General features: G+C 44.3%; 1 protein-coding gene across 1 annotated transcript; it reads right to left on the bottom strand.

Annotated features, from left to right (window-relative positions):
• Positions 1 to 6,044: 6,044 nt before the first annotated feature.
• Positions 6,045 to 12,608, bottom strand: LOC100136248 (T-cell activation Rho GTPase-activating protein). Its single transcript, NM_001124512.2, is given in 10 exon segments — positions 6,045 to 7,545; positions 7,717 to 7,813; positions 8,050 to 8,230; positions 8,720 to 8,829; positions 8,959 to 9,120; positions 10,033 to 10,202; positions 10,331 to 10,394; positions 10,920 to 10,973; positions 11,637 to 11,721; positions 12,505 to 12,608. Coding segments are annotated over 9 exon segments (2,022 nt in total). The 5' UTR covers positions 11,664 to 11,721; positions 12,505 to 12,608; the 3' UTR covers positions 6,045 to 6,388.
• Between the last annotated feature and the right edge of the window lie 1,089 nt (positions 12,609 to 13,697).

Here is a 13,697-nt window from a genome sequence, read left to right as displayed (position 1 = left end):
GCGGCTGAGACCGTGTAAGGGTGTGTCAGGGGTCCTGCCGGGGCCCGCCTCTCCTCTGGCACACTGAGCGCCTGGGTCCCCCAGGCATGTCCCTATGGCAGTGACGTTTGATAGGTTGTTGCTCCACCGCATGCTGTGCCCTCCCTGCTGTCGTCCCTCAGCACGAGGTGATGTGGCAGGAGAGGGACCCCACCATAGTTCTGGTGTAGGTGGGTGGCGACGGTCCGTCTGCCTTGTATCCTCTGTGCCCTCCTGCAGCCGGGGCAACAGAGTCTGCTAGTAAGGCGGCCAAGAGAGCAGAGGGACCCATATTTTCTTAACTCTTCTTGAACTACACTGTTGGTTAAGGGCTTGTAAATAAGCATTTTACAGTAAGGTCTACACTTGTTGTATTCGGCACATGTGACAAATAACATTTGATTTGATTCAACCCCCCCAAATTAACATACCCAAATATAACTGCCTATAGCTCAGGCACTGAAGCAAGGATATGCATTTTCTTGGTACTATTCGAAAGGAAACACTTTGAAGTTTGTGAAAATGTGAAAGGAATGTAGGAGAACACATTACATCTGGTAAAAGATAATACGAAGAAAAAACCAAACGTTTTTTTGTGTACCATCTTTGAAATGCAAGAGAAAGGCCATAATGTATTCCAGCCCAAGTGCAATTTAGATTTTGACCACTAGATGGCAGAAGTGTATGTGCAAAGTTTTAGACTTCCAATGAACCATTCCATTTCTGTTCAAAATGTTGTATGAAGACTGCTCAGATGTGCCTAATTTGTTTATTAATAAATTATGTAAAACTGTGCACTCTCCTCAAACAATAGCATGGTATTTCACTAGTTACTGTAAATTGGACAGTGCAGTTAGATTAATAAGAATTTAAGTTTTCTGCCAATATCAGATATGTCTATGTCCTGGGAAATCCTTGTTACTTACAACCTCATGCTAATCGCATTAGCCTACGTTAGCCCAACCGTCCTGCAGGGGACCCACCAATCCTGAAGAAGTTTAAATCTATTTGGATCCCACTATATAACAAAATGTGGAAAAATTCAACGACTGTGAAAACTTTCTGATGGCACTGTATGTACATAAGTGGCATACTGTATCCTGAATTGACACTTTGTTTAGCATTTGAAACATTCTCACTGACACCAGGAAGCAGTTGTGGTCTCATAGTAAACAGAGAGAACACTAGTCATGCATTAGTGAAATTAAACCACATTTGAAATGTTTTTATTTTGCTCTGCTTATATGGCTTTTAAAAAAGGCTTAACAAAACTAGATGAAACTGTAACAAAATATGCATGTCAACCACAAACAGCATAATCAGTTCTCTAAAGGTGTCCGCATGCAGGTTTGGCTTGCTCCTAGCAGAACTCGGCTAGGCAAAGGAACGTCTGTGCTCACATACTCCCTAAAGACATTTGCTTGAAAAATGAGAAGGGAAAAAAAAAATACTTCTGTTGTAGTTCCCTCCTCAGCCACCGTAGCAACAACATAGCCATAACACCTCAAAATAGTCTGTATGAATCTGTAAATATGTAATTAATGTAGATGTTTTTGCAGAGTGTAGATATTGTTAATGTTATAACATGACTATTGTAGCTGGAAACGGCAGCTTTTTTTAATGGAATATCTACAACTACGACTAGTTGCGCAATTTTACATCTAAGATGTTTGGTACAGTATTAGTCGTCTCTCATTGAATAACAAACACTTAATTCAAGAATCCGTCCATAGTTCCCACTCCTACTAGTAGTACTGTTGACCAATCACAGAAAAAGGGGCGTAGACTTCGGCTATCGCACTTCGACTTGCCACAAAAAAATATGTCAAGAAAGTTCATAATATATGAGCTATGTCACGCCTGCTCCCGCTGCCCCTCCCTGCCCATCTTTACACGCACTTGTCACTATCATTATGCGCAGCAGCGCTCTTCACGTGGTTGATTGCCCCTATATATCTGTCTGTTCCTCTGTCTGTTCCTCGGTGGTGTTCCCTGTGTCAACATTAATTATTATTATGTGTTCCTGTCCAGACACTGTTCCTGTTCTGTTTTGTCTGTCAGTTATTAAACCTTCACTCCCTGTACCTACTTCTCATCTTCTGTGTCAATCCTTTCAAGATAGCTGTTTCAAATGGAAAGCATGAGACAAACCTAATCTGCGTTTACACAGGCAGCCCAATTCTGATATTTTTTTCCACTAATTGGTCTTTTGACCAATTTTCAGAGATAATCTGATTGGTCAAAAGACCAATTGGTGGAAAAAAATATCTGAATTGGGCTGCCTGTATAAACGCAGCCTAAATAACCCCACAAGTGAAAGAATGGAATATATGCCACAGGAAGTAGACACAGGCTAGATCTATGTAGTGACAGAGGTGAAACCACTGTGGTAAAGGTAAACATTGCATTTCTATGCCTTTGTTCTATGCCAGTGGTTAGCTGCAACTATGCAAGTTTGTACAAACAGTAATGATCCAATATTTAGGGTTACACTCTGTTATCTTTTAAATGAGGTTCTCTGATCCACTCACACACAGACATTGTGTGAGTGGATCACCACTCACACACAGACATTTTCTCCATATTTAATTGTATTTGTGAATGTTTATTTACATGATGTAGTGTACCTGCCTATATTCCATTATTCATATTCAAACCATAGTTTATATATTCCCAACCATTTCATCCCATTCAGTCTATTCTTTATTGTGTAATTGTTGTTCATGTATGTTTGAACAGTTATTGGTTCATTGATAATTAATAGCCCTCCCACCGATTTGGCCTGCTAATTATGTGTGGGAGAAGCACATGGTTCTCAGTTCAGGCAAGGATGGATGACATGGATCGTGACTTCTATCCTTGTTTTTTAAGTCTGTGTATTTATTATATTATATAAAATAAAACAGGTATTTTTGAGTAAATCTTGTTCCAGTCATATTGTAAAACTTCTTAATGTGAGAAACATCGGCCAGCTTTGTCACACTATCCCTTCTGTGTTAAATTTATACGCTATGACAAAGCAAACATAATTGCTTGTTTTTTGTTTTGTGTGTTATTAGCTGTTACAACACTAAGCAAATTAATTAGGCTACATCAGTTGTGGGGGTCATGGGGTCAACATTGACATGATTAGTAGGAAAGAAAACCTGCCGAACACCAAAACGAAAGAAAACATCATAATATATGTGCAAACTGCTTCAACTGGAAAGCATGAGACTATTAGGTCGCGTTTACACAGGCAGCCCAATTCTGACAAGAGCCCAATAGGGCACATGGACACTTTAATCAAACATCTCAGAAAGGCTATTTTCAACCATCCCTTTACGTCCTCCTTTGAATAGCTGGAGGGATACGGTTTCCCATTCATTACAAGTATGTGATGCTGCGCAGTGGTTAAGGGCGCTGTACTGCAGCTCCAGCTGTGCCATCAGAGACTCTGGGTTCGCGCCCAGGCTCTGTCATAACCGGCCGCGATCGGGAGGTCCATGGGGCGACGCACAATTGGCCTAGCGTCGTCCGGGTTAGGGAGGGCTTGGTCGGTAGGGATGTCCTTGTCTCATCGCGCACCAGCGACTCCTGTGGTGGTCCGGGCGCAGTGTGCGCTAACCAAGGTTGCCAGGTGCACAGTGTTTCCTCCGACACATTTGTGGGTTGGATGCTCGGGTTGGATGCTCGCTGTGTTAAGAAGCAGTGCGGCTAGGTTGGGTTGTGTATCGGAAGACGCATGACTTTCAACCTTCGTCTCTCCCGAGCCCGTACGGGAGTTGTAGCGATGAGACAAGATAGTAGCCACTACAACAATTGGACACCACCAAATTGGGGAGAAAAAGGGGTGTGAAAAAAAAGAGTATGTGATGTTGTATTGATGTTTGTCGGCCTCCTCCCTCACCCTCCCTTCACCCTGTTCTCTCTCTGGGTGTACATTGTTTACTGCTGTCACCGTAGTCATTTCTGTAGACACCATGTTCTTATACTGATGTAGAAACTTCCATTAATTCTGTCAATCACTCAGTCCAGCTCTTTACTTTACAAGGCTCAATGGCTGCGTTTACACAGGCTGCCCAATTTTGATATTTTTTCCACTAATTGGTATTTTGACCAATAAAATCAGATCTTTTCACATTAGATATTTTTCACCTTTTGTAGTTGTAGGTAATGTGTGCAGGTACAGTAACCTGGCTGACCCCTTTCTCTGTAGTCTCAATCTCAGCCTCAGTCCCCATCATACTTTATTCCATTGTTATCTATGGTCAGTAAGGCTCATAATGGTTAGGTTCAACATAAAACATTGGATCTTCATGTGCTGTAAAAATTTAAAAAAATACATGTACTGTAATCACAGGTGGGTGGTGGCACCTTAAATGGGGAGGACAGGCTTGTGGTAACATCAGGACATAAGAACATTTTTCTAAAGTCAGGTTGTGCCACGCCTGCATGATGCTAGTGCCTCAACTGTCAAATGCAGATGTATAGTGGCAGTTAGGCTAGCGGTTAGAGCAGGACAGCCCCAGATCTACTCTCCAGTAGGTTTTCAGTCCAACCCTAATTGAGCATATCTGATTCAGCTGGTTAAGGTCTTGTTGAGCAGCTAATTAGTCAAATCAGGTGTGTTGAATTAGGGTTGGACTGAAAAAGGACGGTAGATCTCCAGGAAGAGGGTTGGGCAGCCCTGGTCTACAGGACCTGAAAAACATCACATGGCCTTTTGGCTATTGCTTCATATTCTCTTCACACAGTTCCCAGAATGTGTTCAGAAAACCAACAGCATGCTTTGTGTGTTAACCCAGCTCTCTTCACCTCTCTCTTTCCCATTGCTTAAATATTGTAACGACATTTGCCAAAATAATAATATGGTGGGTGCTTATATTTGTCCTCTTTCACACATGTGCAAGTGTGTATTAATACGCATGACCCTGGAGCAATTAGTGTTAAGTGCATTGCTCAAGGGCACATCAACAGATTTTTATAGACGGTCACGTTGCACTTGGTCAGTTACTCTCTTTTCTCATCACGGCTACTGGCCTAACAGGCATCTTGGATTTTAGGAAATTAATCATGCTCCTAGTAAATTCATCTAGGAAAGATTCTAGGAAATGAATCCTTCTTGGTGAGGAATAGTCATGAGTAGGTAAGGCCTTAACAATCACAGTTAAATTAATACTTTAGTCCGTTAAGGGTGTTTGCCCTGCAGGAAAATGAAAGCCTACTAGAACTGAACACCATTAATGAATTAGAGACCAACGCTAAGAGAGGAAACATCTAACTAAAAAGTTGAGAGAGGAAAGGGAAGCCATGGCATCGGATTGGCTCATCAAGGCAGCCACGGCATCGGATTGGCTCATCAAGGCAGCCACGACATCGGATTGGCTCATCAAGGCAGCCACGACATCGGATTGGCTCATCAAGGCAGCCACGACAACAAGCAATTCAGAGAAAAACCAAATCCGTCCACGTGATCAGTGTCTGGTTTCCTCTTCTGCGAGCCACCAGCCAGAACATGCTGTTCTCTTAATGAAGGCTGTTAGATTGTGTTGCATAACCGTCCTAAAAAGGAGAAGAAAGCCGGGTCTAACTGGTCTAATACTCACAGCCCCGACCCAGCATGGTCCATATTAGTTCCTCATTAATGCATTTGCTAATGGCGTAGTTGAATGGTGAGAGGAAGTCCATCTAACCTAGCCTGGTTCCAGTTTGGTTTGTGTGTTCTTAGTGTGACAATAGTAAGACAACGCAAACATCTACAAGCCTACAATCCTTCTAAAATGGCTGTGTTAATGTTGGTGGAGCCCATGGGATGAACTGAGAAAGCAGTATGGCTTATGTATGTATGGGAGCTCATCTCTTGTACTTGCATGCACACAAGGTTGTTTTTGAGTGGAACTGTGTGCTTGGGGTTGCAATGGCCAATCAATTCTAGCCAAAGCTGCAAAGTCACAGGACTTGAATGCTCCTAGGGCTCCCCCCCCCCAAAAAAAATCCCCCAAAAAGTGTACAGACTTTAATAACTGGAGAACAAAGTAACAATGTAACATAAAGGTGCTTTATTGTAGTGGAAAGAAATATGTCAAGAGTCAAGACACAAAAATACACACATTTTTACAAAGTTACACATTTATGTACAGTACATATTAACAAAAGTAAAACTGGAGGAGATATCCAAAATACCTGCAGATTCAGATTGTGATTATTTACATAGCTTTTCTGTAGATACACTAGAGGAGTATCTACCTTCATTAATAGCTTTTCAGGTGAAATGTCTTTCATTCTGTACTCTAAACAGTACTACTCAGCAAGTTCAACCTAGCAGTTGTACATTATAGTTTGTGTACATTCAAAGTGAAAAGTGAGATATAACGTCAGAAAAAGGTCATTAAACGTAGGACTCCTTGGCGTAAGAATACTCCTCGAATACGGGCTGGCTGCACCTCCGTGACACAGTCTCATGGTGTGACATGGTCTCATGGCGTGCTCTCGACACAGACTCAGACATCGCTCGCTGGCGGAACCCTCCGGAATGTTGTTGGACTGCGGTGACATCATCACTGTCTGTCCCCTGAAAGAAGCAGTCTGTGTATTGATTGACGGTACAGGAGTACATGAAGTTTGCGTTCATAGAAGCGGGGCGGGAATTCCTGCTAAGAGTGGCGGCTGCGGCCTTGACAGTCATGGAGCCGTAATGTGACAGGGTGAGCTGAGCCACACTCTGGACTGCCTGCTCGTACGAGGGGGGCTGCAATGGCAGTCTGCTATCCACCTGCTGGAAGGCCTCCATGGCAGACAGGGGATGCTTCTGCCTGAGAGGAGCCTCGGCCTCAATCTGGGAGTCCTCCTGGAGGGTTCCACAGGGGAAAGGTTTCTCCTTCTGGAGGTGGCCTTTCTTCAGACTGATTCGGGCGAAGGTTCCCAGGTTCTTGGTCGTCATCGGAGCTTTGCTGTTCACCTTCATGGACTGGGTGCGTCGCTTGGCCACTTCCACCGTGTCCGCCCTCGGATGTGGGGACTGGGCCCTGCGTGGGCAGCCCGGGGAGGCCAGCGGCGAGCTGGTAAACACAGAACCCTCCGATGCATTGGAGGTGTTGCTCTCCAGGGAGCAGGATGACGAGCATGACGGATGGCTGCCGCCGAGTTTGGGAAGGGACAGTGTGGCGGCAGGCCTGGTAGCGGCACCATGCCCCGGGAGCAGGAAGGAGTCATTAGAGATCTGCTTTTTGAGTGGCTGCTCCTCAAAGTCCCGGCCCTCCACGGAGAAGTTGTCATGGCTACGGGCCAGGTTCCTTTTCCCAGCAGAGGGGAAGATGATTGGTTCTGAGCAGCGGCGGTTAAAGGGTGTCTTGTTGGTGAAGGAGTGGAAGATGGCATTGGTAGGGCAGGAGGGGACAGTGCCACGTTCCATCCCGCACGCGGAGAGGAGAGATGGGGACGAGCTGCCACTTTCCCCCTCTCCCTGCATGGACCCCATGCTGTCCCCCTCAGAGTCCGGGTCAGTGCTGTCATATGCAGAGTCGTGCCGCTGTGACAACACAGATTCTGAGGAGAAAGAGGCAGAATGTTGATCAGTTGCAGTGTATGATTCCTATTCCCATCGTTCTACTTTGAAATGTGTTCCCAGAAATCTGTGTTCACAGAATGTTTTCATTTTCTGTGATACAATGTGTAGCACTGCAAAGAGTGGTGCCTAAAGCAGCCCAGTTCTCTTACCTGAGCTATCTTCATCAGGATCTCCCAAAAGGCTCAGGATGTCTTTTCCAAAGATCTCACTGCAATACTCTATCAGGAACTTTGTCAGCTCTACCACCTAAAGGAAACATCACAAAGAACATAAAAGGTAAACATTACTTAGAAAGAGGGTTGGCATCTCCTTTCACTGAACAACTCAGTCCTGTTTCAGTGCAGACTACTGTAGGGTAAAGTTATTGCGAAACCACAGGCCTATACACAGACACACAAAACACACATACACACACTGTGGTTTTCAGTGCATGAAAACCACATTGGCAGCTTCAAAGAGTCCAGTCAGAACCGTATTCTCACCTTGTCCACGGTCTGCACGTCTAAGGTCATGTCGTCCTTCCGCAGCAGAGTGGGAGCGATGCACACCGCCAAATTATTGGCGTCCATCATGTTGGCGTGCCCGCTCATCGTGATGTGGTGGAACACACACAGAAGGTTCCGCAGCAGCAGGATGTTGGGCCCTGGTAGCTTGTCAACCACCCTGAGAGGAGGAGGGAAGAGAGAAGGGAGGAGAGAAAGAACAGGAAGAAAATGTAGATCAGTTTGGCGCTCTTTTTTAAAATTATTATTTTAAGCTTCTCTTTTTGAGAGGGGAATTCAACGAAAAAAGAGAAGTGCCTTGTCTGAAATATACACATTGAGGGGAGAGACACTACTTCCTCTTTATCTGAATCTCTGAAAAAACCCATTCAAAAGCCCCTTGAATATATACTTTGCCACACCTACAATAGCAATGGAAAAGTTCAGGGATTTTTGTATTCAACCAAACGCCTACATTAGTCTTACATTAGCATAGCTTACAGTTTTATAGGTCACCACTGGGGGTGACTGGACAGGTGGTATAGTAGCTAGTAGCTATAGTAGCTAGTGCTAATGCCACATTTAGCATAGCATTAACAGTTGGTCCTACTAGTGGCTAGCTAATACTACTTTTAGCCTAGCATCAGCTCATTAGTGTTTGGTAGCTTACCTCTTGAGCTGCAAGCCTCTCTGGTGGACATCCTCACTCTCGAGGGCCTTCATCCAGGTCTCAAACAGCTCCGACACTAGCAGACGTCCCGGGAGCTCGTTCAGAAAACTCTGTAATTAGGAGGGAAGGTGTTGGTGGTTAGAACACAATGGAAGACTGCTGACAAGTAGCGAGAGTGTCCAACGGATGGATGGATGGACAGATGGGACAGATGAGTGAAAAAACGGATGACTCTTTACCTTGAGTAGACCCACCAGGAGAACCACGGGCAGGGCATCCATCTCCACCTCCGTCCCACTGTTGAGCTGCTCCCTGATGGCCTTTAGGGTCTTATTGTTGCATGTCGTCCTGAACACCCCCTCTGTGGAGGGGCCTTTCTTCCATAGAAGCACCAATATCTCCTGGTGGGGAGAGAGAAGAACAAGCAGAGGTCAGACCATGCTGAGAAAAGGCATGAACAAATCAAACAACCTGCTGTGTGTGTGTGTGTGTGTGTGTGTGTGTGTGTGTGTGTGTGTGTGTGTGTGTGTGTGTGTGTGTGTGTGTGTGTGTGTGTGTGTGTGTGTTCTGTGAGGGGGAGGGCAGGGTCAGAGTGAGACAGGAGGTTGGTGCATTGTGCGTGTTCATCAGCTGGAACATCACATGTAAATCAAATCAATGGTTGGGTTGCAGACAGGCAGGTTCTTAGCAACCATTATCAAATGCTTTGTTAACTGCACTTATTAGTGACAATTTAATGACCTGATTAATCAAGTGCCCTAATCAATAAATCACTTCATAAACTGAACTACCATAATGATTCCTAGTGATTCCTAACTATTGAATTGACATGCACCTCATTCTTACAAAGGTGTTTAGTTAAAAGGGTTTATTTATTTTAGAGGACGCTACCTAGTGGGCACTACCTAGTGGGCACTACCTAGTGGGCACTACCTAGTGGGCACTACCTAACGGACACTACCTAGTGGGCACTACCTAGTGGGCACTACCTAGTGGGCACTACCTAGAGGACACTACCTAGTGGGCACTACCTAGAGGACACTACCTAGTGGGCACTACCTAGAGGACACTACCTAGTGGGCACTACCTAGTGGGCACTACCTAGTGGGCACTACCTAACGGACACTTGGTAGAATGAGGTGCGGGTCAAATCAACTGCTCTCACTACAACTCATTATGGCAGTTCATTATGGCAGTTCAGTTCATGAATTGAAAGTGTTATGTTATATCGCACAATCAATCAAATCTTTCTCACTCAATGCTGACATACAAAGATAGTACAGAACCAAGATAGTTGTGGTAGAGTGACGTACTGTGATGGGCTTGGGAAGCATCCCATCCTCTGGGCAGATCTTGGAGAGAGGCTGTCCAAACAGTTGGCTCTTGGAGTCTGTGTCTGGACAGGAGGACATGCTGTTGAGGGTGGAACTCCTCTTCAATTTCCTCAAGATGCTGATGCTTCTCTTACTGTTGCCGCCCTTTTCTGTTATGAAAGAAGCCAAATGATTAGAGAACTTGAGTAGGTATAGATGTAGTGTGCAGTATTGGGCACAGTGTACATTAATGCTAACTGATACCATGACGTTGTTTTTCAGCAATGTTCAAACTCACCAATGGGCTGCGTTGCTTTTGCGTTACACAACTCCTTGGGCAGGGTGGGGATCTTTGTGCCGCCCTGGAAACACAAAACAGGAGATGTTGTCATGAGAATGTGTGAGGAACGTGTGGCAGGGGAGGAGCCTCTGCTCTATGCCCCTGTGTCTGCACGCCTGTTTCCATGTGAGGGTGCAGGGTGGTAAGAGTGTTACTCGACCACACACCCTCCTTAAACTCCTCCATCACAAACAATTTACCCCTCAGAATTTAACCCCCCCAGAAACCCCACTCAAAACACCCACCACTTTCACACCAATATGTACTCAAGATCAACACAAGGTTCTCCATTTGAACCAAACAACACAAACCCTCCAAAAAGCATAATCACTGTACAGTATCAATCAACTGTTACAACGAATACACTTGTGTTATGTAAGTGCTAATTATCTGAGCAACAGATTGCAGTAGTTAGAATTCCCCCATCAAACCTAAAAATAAACTTGATATTTCCCCCCTGAGGTCTAGGGAAACCAAAGGTGTTTCCAGAACAGTTGACACATGGATGAGAGAAGCAGAAGCGGGGTCTGTACTGTACGGTACTCACATCAAGGGGAAACTCGATAAACGGGTCCATGCCACTTCCTGTTAGAGTTTTAGCCTTAAACACACAGAGAGAGAGAGAGAGAGAGAGAGAGAGAGAGAGAGAGAGAGAGAGAGAGAGAGAGAAAGAGAGAGAGAGAGAGAGAGAAAGAGAGAGAGAGAGAGAGAATTATCTATAATGCAGATTAAAGTTGTTGAAGATAAAGTCGACTCCTTCCAGAAGCAATTATACTATTTCGGTAAAGGTCAATGTATGCTCATTCTAATTCTATATTTACATGGTGTCAAACAAAGGCCTATATATGTCTGAATGACCATAGATCATGTTTTGACATACTGCAATGTGTGTCTGCATTGAGTGCCTTTCTAAGAATGTCCAATACTCCGTCCTTACTGATAATGGACATTTCTAGAGGTTATATCCTTACTGATAATGGCCCTTTCTAGAGGTTATAACCTTACTGATAATGGCCCTTTCTAGAGGTTACAGTATATTCCTCTTCAGAGCCATCAAAGCCCATCAACATGAGAGAAATAGATTGAATAAGAGTGAATATTATGAAGTGGCAGCTGTTCTAATTGCTATTATTGTATATTTAGCACACTGGAGAGTAAGCTAAAGCTTCATCCCAAATGGCACCCTGTTCCGTATAGTTTTGTTCAGTGTACTGTATACAGAATAGGGTGCCATTTGGGACGGGACCCTAAGTGAGAAACTTACTGTGATACTGTTGCTCAGCACCTTCATCAGAACACTTGGGAGGGGTGTGATAGAACCTGCCCTCTCTGTTGCTGCTTTAATTTTCCTGGAAAGATTAAAAGACATACATACAAATATTAATATTTGATTGACCTCAAGTAAATCCCTAGTTATTCTGGTGAGCCATAATGGAGAAAGATGGATAGAGACTAGTCCCTGTTTAGAGGGGTGTGGAGAGAGACTAGTCCCTGTTTAGAGGGGTGTGGAGAGAGACTAGTCCCTGTTTAGAGGGGTGTGGATAGAGACTAGTCCCTGTTTAGATGGGTGTGGATAGAGACTAGTTCCTGTGTAGAGGGGTGTGGAGAGAGACTAGTCCCATAGTTGGATTGCTGTGGCGAGAGACTAGTCTATATTGTGTGTAAGTGTAATTCTACACTTAGCCCAATACTAATTAATATAATCATATGTGCCATTTAGCAGACGCTTTTATCTAAAGAGACTACAGTCAAGCGTGCATACATTTTATATCTTATACTGTATGTAATTGAATGACATAGACAGTACAGTCCCATTGATACTGCAAGTTACTACAAATACATTGATAGATCCCACAATGTTTCTATAATACGTAAGCAGAGACCCCCAAAAATAAAAGAAAATGGTTATTATAAATAATTGTATAGTATAACCCAGTAACCAGGTTAGCCATTTACGGCACAATCAAGGGACATTTACAGTATCTATAGAGGTAATAGTGCTGTGATTTAGTTAGTTATTTTATTTTTCTGTGTTTTTTTTGTCTATGCATTGCGAAAGAGACCTTGGTATCAATGGTGACTCCCTGTTTAAATAAAGGTCCAATAAAAACTAACAAAATAGTAGTGCTTACCTGTGAAGTGTATCCAACCAGCGTTCTTTCACCTCAGGCAAGCTGCAGGCAAAATAACAGCGTGGCGTGAGTTACTAATCCACAGTGAAAGAGGAACAAACTAAACGCACGGACAGACAGACTAACAGACTGAAGAGACACAGCACGCCCTCTGGCTCTTTTAACTACAGCCCGTTGGAAACTCTAACTCAGTCATGGGGACAGGAAGCAGCGTCATGGCGGCCCCCGACCAAAGACACCACTTCCTCTTGGGTTGGGGCTGCTGCTGTCATCGCCATGTGGAAAGAGACATGTGGAGACTAAGCCTCAATCACCTGTATAGATGATAGGAATACCTTTATTTGTAAAAGGGGATCACTTCACTCTGGGGAAGCCTGGATGTCTGAGTGAGGCCTTTAGAAATTATGTTTTCTTTTGGTGTCTTTGTTTTCCTTCACCTTTGGCCTACAGTAGGGAGTACATTAGGGCCACATTAGGGCCTACACTAGGGAGTACATTAGGGCCACATTAGGGCCTACACTAGGGAGTACATTAGGGCCACATTAGGGCCCACACTAGGGCCCACACCAGGGCCCACACTAGGACCCACACCAGGGCCCACACTAGGACCCACACCAGGGCCCACACTAGGGCCTACATCAGGGCCCAGACTAGGGCCTACATCAGGGCCCACACTAGGGCCCACACTAGGGCCCACACTAGGGCCTACATCAGGGCCCACACTAGGGTCTACACTTTGGCCCACATTAGGGCCTACACTAGGGACCATACTTTTGGATTACTGTAAAAGAGAGCTGTAAAAGAGGCGTTTACATACCCTTTCCCAAAAGACCAGCTCATGTACAGTTGGTGCTTACTGGTAAACAGTAGGCTGATGAACTGGTGAACCTAGTCAACAACGGTCACACTTATTTGACTAGTTTGTATGACAAGAAACCGTGGGAGTCTATGACTCAGACCCCAATAACATGACTAAATTACCCATATCTACACCAACAAGGGATAGCTATCATTCCTGATCAAAACAGGCACTGATTGTTATTAGCCATTTATAACATTAATAACTAAATAACTTTTCAATCCCCTACAATTTTGTTCCATTCAATGTTATGTCTGTTTGTCTCCATTTGTGACCATGCAATTTCCAACCTCTATATTTATTTGAAAGACCCAGGTTTCCTGATAAAGTCCAT

The sequence above is a fragment of the Oncorhynchus mykiss genome, chromosome 8 (assembly GCF_013265735.2).
Source record: "Oncorhynchus mykiss isolate Arlee chromosome 8, USDA_OmykA_1.1, whole genome shotgun sequence".
In the NCBI taxonomy this organism is placed as follows: domain Eukaryota; kingdom Metazoa; phylum Chordata; class Actinopteri; order Salmoniformes; family Salmonidae; genus Oncorhynchus; species Oncorhynchus mykiss.
The sequence above is the reverse complement of the archived record's forward strand: the minus strand, read 5'-3'. Positions and strand labels throughout refer to the sequence as shown.